At 30.6% G+C, this 14,071-nt stretch overlaps 3 protein-coding genes across 3 annotated transcripts; 1 reads left to right on the top strand and 2 right to left on the bottom strand.

The window, feature by feature from the left end:
* The first annotated feature begins 4,364 nt into the window (after positions 1-4,364).
* On the top strand, positions 4,365-7,671 carry LOC100571044 (protein ALP1-like). The gene is made up of 3 exons (XM_003244261.4): positions 4,365-4,713; positions 5,517-5,723; positions 6,680-7,671. The coding sequence occupies exons 1-3, from the start codon at positions 4,483-4,485 to the stop codon at positions 7,457-7,459; spliced, it is 1,218 nt and encodes a 405-aa protein (XP_003244309.1). The 5' UTR covers positions 4,365-4,482; the 3' UTR covers positions 7,460-7,671.
* Positions 7,521-8,738, bottom strand: LOC115033690. The gene is made up of 2 exons (XM_029486870.1): positions 8,243-8,738; positions 7,521-7,716 (listed from the first exon to the last, which is right to left on the bottom strand). The coding sequence occupies exons 1-2, from the start codon at positions 8,422-8,424 to the stop codon at positions 7,548-7,550; spliced, it is 351 nt and encodes a 116-aa protein (XP_029342730.1). The 5' UTR covers positions 8,425-8,738; the 3' UTR covers positions 7,521-7,547.
* A 1,477-nt stretch (positions 8,739-10,215) lies between these two features.
* On the bottom strand, positions 10,216-12,445 carry LOC103309338 (zinc finger MYM-type protein 1-like). The gene is made up of 4 exons (XM_008184540.1): positions 12,159-12,445; positions 10,793-12,091; positions 10,418-10,546; positions 10,216-10,312 (listed from the first exon to the last, which is right to left on the bottom strand). Exons 1-4 carry the CDS (start codon positions 12,443-12,445, stop codon positions 10,216-10,218), a joined length of 1,812 nt encoding a protein of 603 aa, XP_008182762.1.
* Between the last annotated feature and the right edge of the window lie 1,626 nt (positions 12,446-14,071).

Genomic DNA, 14,071 nt, shown 5'->3' with positions numbered 1-14,071 from the left:
TTTCGTTCAAATTTCGATTACGATACATCAAAATTTTCAGAAAAATTATCTGAATCCCATTTTGCTTTAAAACATATAGGTTATCATTTGAAAAACAAAAGTTAGTATCGCCACAGGATACTCCTTAAATGTTGTGAAAAATCTAAGTACTCGAAATTATCGTCTTTAATGACACTTAAACATTCCAAAAATTAAAATTTGAAAATATGCATAATTTAAGCATAAAAATGGGGTGAGCATGCTTAAAAAATCACCCTGTATAGTCAAAACTACTGTTAGTGTATTTGTTTCCAACATTATTTTGTTCAACTGTTAAATTGATTGCATCTTGTTCGATATTATCTTGAACTGCAGGATATAAATATAGATCAGGGTCTTGAGAATGTGTATGAATTGTCTGTTAATTTTCAGTATGATATATACGTTTGTTTTGTTCATTTTCAGTAATTTCTTCGATTTCTAAATCAGAAATTATTTCTGAAATTTTTTTTTGCAATAGCTTGACGTATAGGTGAAAATGTTTTTATAGTTTTAGCGTAACTAAGCATTAATATTTCAACTGGATCGAGTGCTGTATGATTAATTTTTTGTTTTTTATTTAAATGCTCCAAAACCTTATCAATATTAGATACTGTTGTAGGAAGTTGTTTATTTTTCTCTTTTATTTATTTTCGTAACTAAAACTGGAGATGGGTTGGATAATCGAGACTCTTCAGAACAGTTATCAACATCTAGTTGTTCATAATTAGATGTGTCATTATCATAAGAAATACTTAATTCTTTACTTGTACCTTATACAGGTAAGACATTTGATAAAGTACTGAAAAAAATGTTATTAGCATAATAAATTAATAATTTTTGTCAAAATATGAAATATTTTATATTATTGCTATACATCATAGGTATTAAACATATTATACACTTACACAGAAAATTTCAAATGTGGCCTTAAAAATTGTAGATGCTTAGCCTAAAGCTGGGTCCACACGATGATAGTTACTATCGTGATAGTACCGTGATAGTAACTATCATGAGAAAAAGCATCCACATTATGATAGTACACTGACAGTAGAATACATGATAGTAGGGACGTAGAGTAAATTTAAATAAAAAGAGTACAAAAGTTAAAAATTAGTGACAACATTTTGAATATTGAGTATATAATTTCATTTTTTTTTTACAAATATTCATTAAAAATGTCAAATGAAATTACTATTGCAGTGCCACGTGTTGTAGAATAAATCATCAAATTAAAAAGATCAACATCCAAGAATAAAAAACGTATTTGGATGAAAAAATGGATGATGCGTAGAAAAGAGTTGGCTATTGAAGATCCAAAGAGTTATTTCAACTTTCTTAGGATTGATGAAAGTATGTTCAATATTTTACTAGCTAAGGTAACATATGATAATAGTACCTTAATAGTAAATTTAGTATAAATATTAATTATTATATTTATAATTTTGTTCTACATAGGTTGGACATGGATTAAAGAAGCAAGATACAATGATGAGAATGTCATTAACCCCTCAAATTAAATTGCAAATTGCACTGCGATTCCTAGCAACGGGAGACTCTTATAAATCGTTGCAATATTTACATAGAGTTTCCAAATCAGCAATCAGTGACAAAACATACCGGATGTGTTTGATGCAATTTATGAAGGATTACAAGAATATATTCAGGTAAAAAAAATACTTCAATTTAAAATGAAACAAATTGTATTTCCAGTCTTTTGTTTACTTCTCTTGGTAAACATATGTATAAACATATTACAAAATAAAATTATAAAATAATAAAGTCTACTTTTCTTGAACATAAAATTAAAAAATAAATAAAATAAAACATAAATTTAAAAATATGTAAATTTAAGAACTCCAATTGTTATAAAATAATGTTAATGATGAGGGTTCATTCTCTTGTGGTGTGCCTTGTGGTTAAGGTTGTGATATAGTGTAATTGAACTTTTGAGGTTCATAATATACTTCCTCTTGATTATTTTTACTTGTGTAATTGTTGTGTTGACTAGTTAATGTTGTGATACAAGTGTTATGATTTGATACTACTGATGATGATGAACTTGGATCATTCACTAAAGCGAGGCGAGCTGTTGTCAGTAATTGTTGAATTTCACTTTGTAGTTTTAATGCTTCTGTTAATGGAAGTTTTTCCAGCTGTAGCCCAACTTGTTTTCCAAATAGTGTGAATTCAGTTTCTGTTGTTGCTTGTTTGGAACAAGCAAATTTTAGAGCTTCAACTGCGTTGTCTAATGAATTATCAAGTTTAGACTTTTTTTATTGTTTTATTTTGTTGTAGTTTCGACACTCTTTTATTTATATTTGTGGATAGCTCTGTCTCACTAGAATTTGAAATTTCACCATGTTCCAAATCTGCATTAGACACACTTTCTACTGATTTATAGTGATCATAATTTTCTTGAGCTTCCTCTGATGTTAGTGTCTAATAAATTAAAACAAAAACATAAGTAAATGTATTTTTATTATTTTTTTAATAGTTTATAATTTAATTTCAGGTTCCTAAGACAAAATATGAGTGGGATAAAATCATTAATGGTTTTAATGCACCTTGGAATCTCCTAAACTGTATTGTGGCCATAGATGGGAAACACATAGTCATAGAGTGCCCAGTCAATTCTCGATCAATTTTTTTTAATTATAAAAGAACTTATAGTATTGTTCTTTTAGCATTAGTAGATAATAATTACAATTTTACTTGTATTGATATTGGTGCTCATGGAAGTATGTCAGATGGAGGAATTTTTAATAAATCCGCACTTAAAAAAGCCATTGAAGAAAATTTGTTGGATATACCAGAGGATGCTGTTAATTTAGGCGATGAAGCTTTCCCTTTGACATCCTATTTAATGAAACCATATGCAAGACGTAATATTTTAACGAAAAAGGAAAAAATTTATTACTTTAGGTACTGCCGTGCTAGAAGAATAGTGGAAAATGCTTTTGGAATTCTTGCAAGTAGATTTAGATTATTTAGATGACCAATCCTTCTAGCACCGACAACAGTAGTGAAAATTACTAAAGCTGCATGTTCATTACATAACTTTATTAGAAAGAGTGGATTAAATCAACTTCAAGATCAGTTGACATTGAAGATTTGGAAAACGGTTGTATCATACCTGGAGATTGGAGAAACGAACCAGAATCAACTGGACTCGTTGAAATAGCAACAGCAAACCAGCGAAATTATTTATCCGAAGCGAGAAAAAAAAGAGATTAACCTGGCTGAACATTTTATTAACGAAGGGGCTGTTTCATGGCAGGACAGAATTATCCAATAATATATAAATTAATCACAGTATACAGATAATTAAAGTAGCAGAGTGTAAATTCATTAATTTTTAATAAAATATCTAAAATTAAACTTTCTAAATTGGTATCTGGTTCATAAACACCATTATTTTTTTTTTTTAAACTGTCAGCTTATGAAAACCAAGATAACTTTGGTTTATAAACTGTACTTGAACCAGATCCTGTTACCATTGACTTCTTGATCTTGGCAACTTCTTGATTATATGTATACTCGGCGTGGAATAAGAACATGACCAGGCGGCGGACCGATTAGTGTCCGTTACGCGCAGCCGATTTCTCATTGGTTCCCCAAACATCTGTTCACAGTTATACAGCACTGTTCAAAATGTGAACCGCATACACTGTGTTGTTTTATAAACACGTGCACGTCTCTGTTGACACATGAGGCGCTCCATATACAAATATACAAAGCCGGTAACTGCCACTCTGGTGGGCGGTGCGGTGGAGTAAGTTGTTTTGAATGCGTGACTGGTCATGTTCTTATTCCACGCCGAGTATACACCTGCAAGATATATATGTTATTTATAATTTATATAAATAATAAAAATAAAAAAATAAGATAAAATATCACCTTATGTTTTTAATTTTTTGTCTCAATTCCTTTATGGTTGGCATCTTGGAAAACTGAAGCAACATTTCTTCAGCATGGTCTCTTTTTACCCTATTCTTATATTCGGCTAAGCTTTTATCCCACAAGCATGGATATTTTCGGTACTCTTCAAGAAACTCCAAAACATCAGAATTGTGATCATTGCGAGTCAGTTTTTTAAATATTACTATATATTATAATATAACTTTATCAACAAGCAGGTATAAATTATTAAAATTATATTTATAATTATTTATAAGCATCCACATTGTGATAGTTACTATAACTCTTACGACAGTAGCTCTTAACTATCATGCATGTCGCTGCGGTCGCACGATGATAGTTAAACGCGATAGTTACTATCATGAGAATATGTGATAGTACTGTCCAACTATCAAATGTGTTCACATGAGCAGTGTATGAAGGTGATAGTGAATTGTGATAATAGGTGGAAAATTGATTTTAAAATTGTTGAAATTTGTATTCAAGTCACTGACTATTCTTGACTTTCTTGTATTGTATAATTATTTGTTAAAATATTAAATAATGTCGATCGATGCAATCGAACTAGCTCTTGTAGAAGTAATCAATGAATTGATTACTTTAAAAAGAAAGAATCAGAGGTCAAAAAAATTATGGGTGCGAAGTTGGATTGAGCGAAGAAACCAATTAGGAATTTCAAACACTCTTTTAAAAGAGTTAGCAGTTGAAGATACCTCAAGCTACTTCAACTTTTTAAGAATAAACGAAGAGATGTTTAATGTATTGCTTCAAAAGGTAAATATTTTATAATATTTATGATCGTTACTGCTGTGGTATATATAATCTTCGGTGCTTGGTCCACAATATTGTTTTTGTTCTTTGAGAAACAGTGATTGTACTCATAAAGAATACTTTATACCATCGGTGTACATAGCCTTCAATTTCTGGTCGAGCCTGGAATAATTATAGTGCCATACTACACTAATATACTTTGACAGTGCTTTAATTTTTTTAATACATCAACATACAATCAAATTTTAAACGAATAACTGTGTTATTTATATCGATAAAAATAAAAACCTAATTTGTTTTAATCACAAAAAACCAAAATGTTAAATAAAATGTACATTGTACATAGTACCTATCATTGGCGCAACTAGATATTTGAACTAGGGGGTGCTTAAGCTCCGGGTTTTTTTGTGATTCAATGGGACGTAACACTTAACAATTTTTTAGGGTGTGCTAATTTTGACTTAGGGGATGTTAAGGACCCAAAGCACCCCCCCCTAGTTGCGCCAATGCATAGTATTGATACTATTATAATTTTGATAATAAATTATTATAATATCTCAATTACCAATGTTGATTTAAATCTAAATGACCAAAAATATATTTTTAAAAGATTAATATGTAAGAATTGAAAAAAAAACACAAAATTATGCAAAATCTCATTTTTGGAAAAATCTGACTTAACTCTTTTTGACCAAGAACCCGAGATATATAGATATCTATGTACAGAATATAAAGTTCTAAGCTTTTATTTCATCAATAAATAAAAAAATATTCAACAAAACATATTTATTTTTTTAATTTTATAGATGGCACCTAAGATTCAAAAGCAGAATACCATGATGAGGGAAGCATTACCTGCTAAGTTAAAACTTGAAGTAACATTGAGATATTTGGCTACTGGTGATTCCTATAAAACATTACAATACATATATAGGGTCGGAAAATCGTCAATAAGTGAATTTGTACCAGAGGTGTTCAATGCAATATTAGAAGAACTGAAAGAATATATTGAGGTAAAAACTGGACAAAAATTGAAAAATAACTTTTGTAATTTATATTTTAACTTTGACAGTATGTTATTTATAACTTCAATATAACAACCTAAATAAAAAACTTATTTAACTCTTAAGATATTTAAAACAAAATAGTTAATACCACTTAAGATAATTTTATAAAATTAACAATCACAATTCAAAATAACATTTAAAAATGTCTTCTTGATATTTTTAGTATCCAAAATAAAAACAAAAAACATTAAACATAACAAAATAAATGTTTAGCTCATAAGATACTTTAAATAAAATAATTAATACCACATAATATGATAATTTTATGAAATTAACAATTAACAATCATTATCAGTCCAGTTATTATAATACAATTGTGCATTATCCTGTGTTTCATTTATAGGGTGAGCGAAGCCTGGCACAATTTCAATTGTATCATTATCTGTACTTAAAACATCATAATCATCATCAAATGTTTGAGATGTTTCGCTTAATACTGGTGATAATGGTCTAGATATCATGTTCAATCGGGCACTAGTCAACATGCTCTGTATCTTTTCTTGGCATTCCAATGCTTGCCTTAGTGGTAATTTTTCCAATTGAGCCGCTACATGATTGCTAAAAATATTAAATTCATTAGTTGTAGCTTTTAGTTTGCATACAGCTCTTAGTGTTTCAACAGCATTATCTAACGAGGAATCAATCTTTGACTTTTTATTTGAATTTTGTCCACTTTTTTTCTTCACGCGCTTTGCTAATTGAGCTGGAGATGTATTCGTATCATTTAGTATATCAGTGTTGCATACACTTTCGGGCTCTGTAGTAATTATTTCAGCATTGTTATTTGTGCCACCAACAATTGTTTCAGCATCGTTTGAACAGTTTGAAGGTGTTGTGAACTAAAAAAATAGGAGTAATATATTAGAATGAGCAAAAAATAATTGTATAACATCATTTTTCAGGTTCCACGTGAGAAATCTAAATGGAACAAAATAATGGATGGTTTTAATTCATTGTGGAATTTTCCCAATTGCATCGGGGCAATTGATGGTAAACACATCGTTATGGAATGTCCAGCAAATTCCGGGTCCAACTATTTCAACTATAAAGGGACGTTCAGTATTGTATTATTAGCTCTGGTTGACCATAATTATAACTTCACTTGCATAGATATTGGTAGTTATGGTAGCAATTCTGATGGCGGTATATTTGCCAAATCTGCTTTAAAAAAGGCAATAGAAGAACACGTGTTGCATACACCAACAGATTCTGTGATTTTGGGAGACGATGCTTTTCCGTTACTACCATATTTAATGAAACCTTATGCCAGACGCAACCATTTAACAGAACGAGAGAAGGTTTATAATTATAGGCATTGTCGTGCAAGACGTATAGTGGAAAACGGATTTGGTATCCTATCAAGTCGTTTTCGTGTATTTAGAAGGCCAATAACATTAACACCAGAAAATACAATACAATTAGTAAAAGCAGCTTGTGCACTTCATAACTGGATCAGAAAAAGTGGAAAGAATCCAAATTCAATATCTGTAGATATAGAAGATACAGAAACTGGACGTCTTCTTAATGGCTCATGGAGGAATGATACTAGTCCTACTGGTTTACAGCATTTGGGAACAATATTGCAGCGAAATTCTAATACAGAAGCAAAAGATAAAAGAAATAGTTTGGCCGATTATTTTGTCGAAGAAGGAGCAGTGGTTTGGCAGAATCGAATGATTTAATACAAAATGTATACATTTTTTGAAAACAAGATTTTATAACTATAACAGATCCAATAAATTATTAATATTGTAGCAAACAAATATATTTTTAAAAACTTACTAGATTTGTTTCTGATTGTTTAACACCATCATTATTTTTTTTCAAAAAATTGTCCGCATACTCAAACCACTGCAGTTTTGGAACATAAACATTTGCAGTACCAGATCCTGTAGACTTTGACTTGTTAATTTTTGTTACTTCCTGGTTATATGTACATCTAATCGAATCATTATTATTATTATTATCTTTATTGATTAAAAAAACTCCATTTACAAAACAATATATATGTATATAAAATTGTGTAGTGACACAGTACAATAGAAAAAACTTTCTTGATTTGTGGTGGATTAAGTATTAACTCAAAAATTTAATTGTTCCAGTAAATTTAGGGAAATTTATAGTTATTTAATTGTTTTAATAAAAATAAATAATAAAGGATACTTCTCCTTGTATTTAGCGATTTTAATAAAACTAAGACAAAAATGTCAATTTTTTACTTAAGTCGTTTATACCATACGTCAAAGAAATAAGGGATGCATATTCTAATTAAGACAACAAAGTAAAGTATAAATTGATTGAAATTAATGAATGTGCCTATTTTGTTTTAAACCTAGACATCTATCCAGTGTTGGATAGTAACGGCTTTACTTTGCTAATATACCTAGGTACCTATACTAAAAATATATTCTATTATACTAAAAAGTATTATTAGTATATTAATAAAATAACTAATATAAAATTACCTTATACTTCTTATTTTGAGCCGTAGATTTTTTATTGTTCCTAGGCCAGAACTTTCCAAAATAATTTCCTCCGCTGCGTCACGTTTGTGCCTTAATTTGAAGTCTGGGTCGCTTTTTAGCCAGAGACATGGAAATCTCTGGTAATCTTCTAGGAATTTATAAATATCAAACGTATCAGACATTTTTATTTGATAAATAATTATAAAATACGTTCTAAATACGTTATTCAAAAAAAAAAGATGCACAAACACTACGATAGTATGATAGTATAGGTATTCGACTGTCCGCACGATGATAATTACTATCACTATCGTGAAATCTACTCTCACACTATCATGCTCGCATGATAGTACGAGAGTCGCTTTCGTGATAGTTTGATAGTCACTATCGATCGGTTCGCACGATGATAGTCTCTTGATAGCAGCTTTCACGATAGAAACTATCGCGTTTAACTATCACCGTGTGACCGCGACTTAATAGTGCGATAGTTGCTCTCACCAGGGGTATGAAACTCCGTGAATTGGCCGAATCGGGCGATTGTAACCTTGAACACGGCGTGGCATACGTAATCTATGATATAAGTAAACAGTGGAAACAACCCGACCCCGCGCAGAATACCCTGCCTATTAGGCGGAAACGGTTTTCAATACGGGTATAACATCATGTCAGTGTTACGGAAACAGTTTCATTGACCATTGTTCGGACTTCAGATCATAGGTAAACAATTCACCCATCAGCTGATCGAGTTTCGCTTCTATATTGTTCTATGCTCTCACGATAGGTCGATAGTTACTACTAACGTGTTCACACGGCGATAGTATTCGATAGCACTATCACGATAGCGACTCTTGCGAGAGTAACTATCATCGTGTGGACCCGCCCGGCTTACATAGATCATTATGAATTTAATATGTACCAATTGGTATTTTAATTGACTTATAAAAATGAAATTTTTTACTAAAAACATATAGGTTATTAAAATAAAAATATTATTTATAAAATAATATTTAATCAATTTAATAAAATTTAAGTGAATTTATCATTTAAACAAATTATTTGCATTTATTATTGAATATTTTAATTTTAAGATATTTGGTAAGTGGTGATTCCCTTTCAACTATTGGACACAGCTTTCGTGTTGGTTTTTCAACAGTTAGTAAAATAATTGTAGAAGTATGTGAAGCGATTATCAAGATAATGGGACCAATGTTAATGCCTACTACAGCAATTTGGGAAGCTTCGGCTCGAGAACAGTGAAGTTGGCATTTACAAGAACCACATCATACAACAAATATTTAATGCATATCTATAAATATTTTTGTCAGTATGATGATTATTCTTAAATAAATAATTGCAACAAATAAAAATAAAATATACAAGTACAATAAATTCTGATAATAATATATTTATTTACACTAAATATGAAATATAACTGAACATTCTTGTAAGTATAAAAATTACCCAATCAGCATCCTCTTCATTTCAGTAGAAGTGGCGCCTAATCGATCAATTATAATATCATGAGGTACAATCATGCCACGTTCAAGGTTCATAAACATGAATGCTTCTAATTTGTCGTTAGAAAGAGTTGACCTAAGTCTAGTTTTTATAGTTTTAAGTATTTAAAAACTCTTTTCACAACTTACTTGAGTAAACGCTAAACTTAATATTACCTTATATACCGTATATAAATCATTGTAATTTGGTGTATGAGTCACTAATGTGTATACATATAGGAATGCACATGAAATACACGATTTACAACGATTTTTTTCGGATAATGCACATTTTAAATCATCTTCCATATCTGTGTGGTTTTCATTTTCTTCTTCGAAAAATGCATCGTTACAATCTTGATACAGAATACTAGCATCTATATTTGCTATGGCCTCGTAATTTTGAGCAAATTCTATCAACTGACGTTGAATATCTAAAACATCGACATTGGCCATGGATGCGATTTTGGACAATGATCATTCTGGGAACATGAATCCGGGAGATTTTAATTTTGAAAATGTTCTCGGATCAAAAAATGCAGCATCTTGAATTAGATCCTCGTTGATCATATACCTAAACAAGTAAAAGAAGTATGTTACTAAAAAATATTGCTATAACTATAACAGTAAAAAATTAACAAAATTAATATTTTCAAAACATAATAATACTAAAACATACCTATTGCTTAATTTAGCGAGAGCGTTGTTATAAACAACTTTATAAACTTCAACTTCAAACAATTTCTTTTCATCAACTAGTCTTTCGTCTTCTGTCAATTCACCTGAAATTTTCTTTTTAAAACGCTTTCTTTTTTTCATAAAAGTACTTGACCAAAATATGTTATCTGTTCCATCCATTTTTTCCAAAATCGTTTGTAAATATTCAATAAATTCAGTAGTTCTTATAAAAATAATTTCAAAATTTTTAACTCCTTCGATTAATTTTGCTTTTAAATTATGCAACCGTTTATATCCTTGGGTATAATTTAATTTTTTCGACCGTAAGCAAGATGATGCAGTTGAACTTAAAACGAACAGTGACTGGAACACATACGCTGTTAATATAGTTTCAAACTTCAGTAAGTTGTTTATAATATTCAGAGCTTCTGATTTTGCACCAAAATCAAAATCTTTAACATTTGCAACAGCTAGTAATGCTTTGATCACTGTTATAAATCTATGTTTTTCTTTAGTTGGTGTGAATAATGGATCAAATATGTTATTTAACGCAACATCTCTGCTCCACCACCTAGTTTGTCCTATTTTTTGAAGGCGTAACATTTTTTCACTTCCAACAGAATTTTTAATAACATTTTGTTTCCACATTCCCATTCTTTTATATGATTGACTAAAAAATACAGCCAAACGATCTAGTAATCCAAAAAGATTTATAGCTTCTGAACACGAAGCAGAAGCTTGTGTAAGTGTAAGATTTAAAAGATGACTAAAGCAATGTATGTGAATAGATTGAGGTGCATCTTTTTTAATGAGAGCTTGTAAACCATTGTGAATACCACTTAAATTCGCAGCGCCATCGTACGCCTGACTTACAATATTAGACAGAGATAACCCAATATCTTCTAAAATATTTTTAATTAAGTTATATAAATCGATTGCCTTTGATAATTGTACTGGTAAAAATTTAATTAACCGTTCTTTTACTTCAGTTTGAATCACATAACGGACACATACAGCCAATTGATCGGTTACACTTACATCCTGGGTAGAATCCATGAGTAAACTATAAAATTTTACTTTTTTTACTTCTTTTCCAATTTCCTCTTGTATCCACTGTGAAATTAAATTGATTATTTTATTAATCGTAGTTTTTGAAAGAAATGTAACAAGTGATCCACGTCCACGTCCTCCACTTAAAGTTGAACGGTTTTTACTTTTTTCAATCGCAATATTAAGATACTTTTCAAGAATTGGGTCAAATTTAGACCAACACATCAATAACTCCAAAAAGTTTCCGTGGTTCATACTTTTATCGTCTAATGTGTATGCTTGTTCTCCTTTATGAGCTCTATAAGCAATACCTTGTCTGCCAATATAAATAATTCCTTCAATTATTCTTGACAGGAAAAGTCTATGTTCTTGAACTTGAATTACTCGACAATTTCGTTGATTTATATCAATAAGAGACGAAACGTCTTTAACTTTTTTTGCTTGCATATAAGCGTAAACAGCTTCATCGTGTGTTTTAGAATTTTCATGTACTTTAATTTGTTTATAAATATTTTTAGCGCTTACTTGTACATCTTGTACAAAAATGGATTCTTTATTTACTGAAAAGGCTAAACACACGGCACAAAAAAGCTTTTCATTTTTCCCATCAAATGATAACCAATTTCTAGGAATTAGTATTAGATAATGGACGAAAATATATTTTATATGCGTTAAATGGTAGTTGATCATACTGTGGCTGTATGGGATGATTTGACATGAAACGTAGTTTTTCAGCCATCGAAGAATTATGAGAAAGCGCTTTAAAATTGTTCGAAGATATGTCTATCAGAAAGTTATCATCTAAGTCTGATTCTGAACTCTGTGCTACTTCATCTTCAAGGGAATCATTGGGAACAATATCATTTCCACAATCAACTATATTACGTTTATCAAATTCAATTGATGAAGGAATGGAAGGCTGTATATTAACGTTAAGATCTTGTGTAGATTCATTATTTGAGCATTGCATGTCAAGCATTTCATCTTTGGGGATATTATTAATTATGTTAGTATGTTTTATAATATTACTACACGATGGTTCAGAAATTGATGGTTGCATATTTACTATTGTTTTTTGAGTTGAGTCATTATTAGTAATTGATGGTACTGTGTCAAAATGCAATGCAACTTCAATAGATGGTCGCGTGCTAGGTATAAATCCAAAATTTAATTTTTTTTTATTTTTGTCGTGAGCAATAGTATTTAATTTTTGTTTATCAATTTCTTTTTTTCTTGCCCATCCAGAACTACGTTTTAATTTCACAGGGTATTTATTATTATCGTCATCACCACTACACTTGTCCATTTTAAATTGAAGATATTATGTTACGAATCTAAATCCCAAACAGTATTGAATTAATATTTATATAAAAAATTAAAACAATTAATTTAACCCATCATTGTACTAAATTATTAATGGTGATATAAAAGACTAGAGTACTAGACTAAAATACCGTTTCCGCTAAAAATCACATTTTTAGTACAATGATAATATACCATTGAATTCAAATTTAACACAATATACATTATAGCAGTGTTTAGAAGGTTCAATAAAACAGTGAACGCGTTCATGGCTAGTTCACGTAAAATTAAACGCATCAATAGTAATAAAACAATAATTTGCGTCCACTACAGCCATTAGCACAATGGAAAAATATTTTTTGTATTTAAAAAATAGTGACCCTTCATTATTTGGATTAACACAACGGATATGCTTCCCGTTAACTGCTCCAATGCAGTTTGGGAAGTTGGTTTGTAAATAAAATTTGTTGGCTATATCTTGGTTGGGGTTAGGTTCTGGCATTTCTTGGGGTTGTAAGGTCTCCCATAAAGATTGGCACGTTTCTCGAACTATACTACTTATAGTACTTCGTCCAAGTAAAAATTCGAACTGCAGTGCTACAAAATTTGTTCCGGTTGACAAATACCTGTAATTGTATAATACAAACCAATTTAATTATATAGCTTGAATACAAATATTTAAACGATGTTTGACAAAATAAGGCCGATATAATATTATTTTTCTATAATTATGATGTTATAAATATGCTCCGGCCCACGAGTCCATACGTAAACCGCGCATCGATACTGACGGTCGCGACAGCTGCCGGCCGAATTTTCTCCCACCATAGTGCTGTTCCCACCACTCGGCAACGTGAATACAGTGGGTCATAAAAACACGGCTAACAACCACGGCTGTCGGCGATCGTTGCCGGCCGGTTTCCAATCGGTATGATTCGGCGTATAGAAGGGGAACCGATGCGCAGCGATGGACGCGTTCTGACATATGGACTCTCGTGGGCCGGAGTATAGATATTAAATATTATCACGTTATTTCTATTGATAATTATATTTATACCGTACGGCGTTTCCATCATAATAATAATAAACGTGTTGTCTGTATTATAACGTATGCACTATAATAATATATATAATTTATACAATTTGATGTGATGAGACAGTAGGTACTGCTATAGCAGTACTAAAACATTGATTTATTTAGGCATGCTTTATCTTATTTTTGACAATCCTCACTGTCCGTCAATGTGTTAAAGTACCAACATATTCACTTTCATATCAGAAATGAAGCTGATGAAGAAAATCG

The sequence above is a fragment of the Acyrthosiphon pisum genome, chromosome X, assembly GCF_005508785.2.
Source record: "Acyrthosiphon pisum isolate AL4f chromosome X, pea_aphid_22Mar2018_4r6ur, whole genome shotgun sequence".
In the NCBI taxonomy this organism is placed as follows: Eukaryota; Metazoa; Arthropoda; class Insecta; order Hemiptera; family Aphididae; genus Acyrthosiphon; species Acyrthosiphon pisum.
This window is presented reverse-complemented; position numbering and strand designations above follow the sequence as displayed.

What these genes read in the sequence shown, in the direction of transcription:
- LOC103309338 (XM_008184540.1), bottom strand. Translation starts at nt 12,445, where the DNA reads ATGCTTGACATGCAATGCTCAAATAATGAATCTACACAAGATCTTAAC. An exon ending in TTTGAAACTATATTAACAGC is followed by an intron (nt 10,547 to 10,792) that starts GTATGTGTTCCA and finishes TATGAAAAAAAG; the next exon opens with AAAGCGTTTTAAAAAGAAAA. An exon ending in CTCGCTAAATTAAGCAATAG is followed by an intron (nt 10,313 to 10,417) that starts GTATGTTTTAGT and finishes TTACTTGTTTAG; the next exon opens with GTATATGATCAACGAGGATC.
- LOC115033690 (XM_029486870.1), bottom strand. Translation starts at nt 8,424, where the DNA reads ATGTCTGATACGTTTGATATTTATAAATTCCTAGAAGATTACCAGAGA. An exon ending in CTCAAAATAAGAAGTATAAG is followed by an intron (nt 7,717 to 8,242) that starts GTAATTTTATAT and finishes TGATTCGATTAG; the next exon opens with ATGTACATATAACCAGGAAG.
- LOC100571044 (XM_003244261.4), top strand. Translation starts at nt 4,483, where the DNA reads ATGTCGATCGATGCAATCGAACTAGCTCTTGTAGAAGTAATCAATGAA. An exon ending in TTAATGTATTGCTTCAAAAG is followed by an intron (nt 4,714 to 5,516) that starts GTAAATATTTTA and finishes TTAATTTTATAG; the next exon opens with ATGGCACCTAAGATTCAAAA. An exon ending in AACTGAAAGAATATATTGAG is followed by an intron (nt 5,724 to 6,679) that starts GTAAAAACTGGA and finishes ATCATTTTTCAG; the next exon opens with GTTCCACGTGAGAAATCTAA.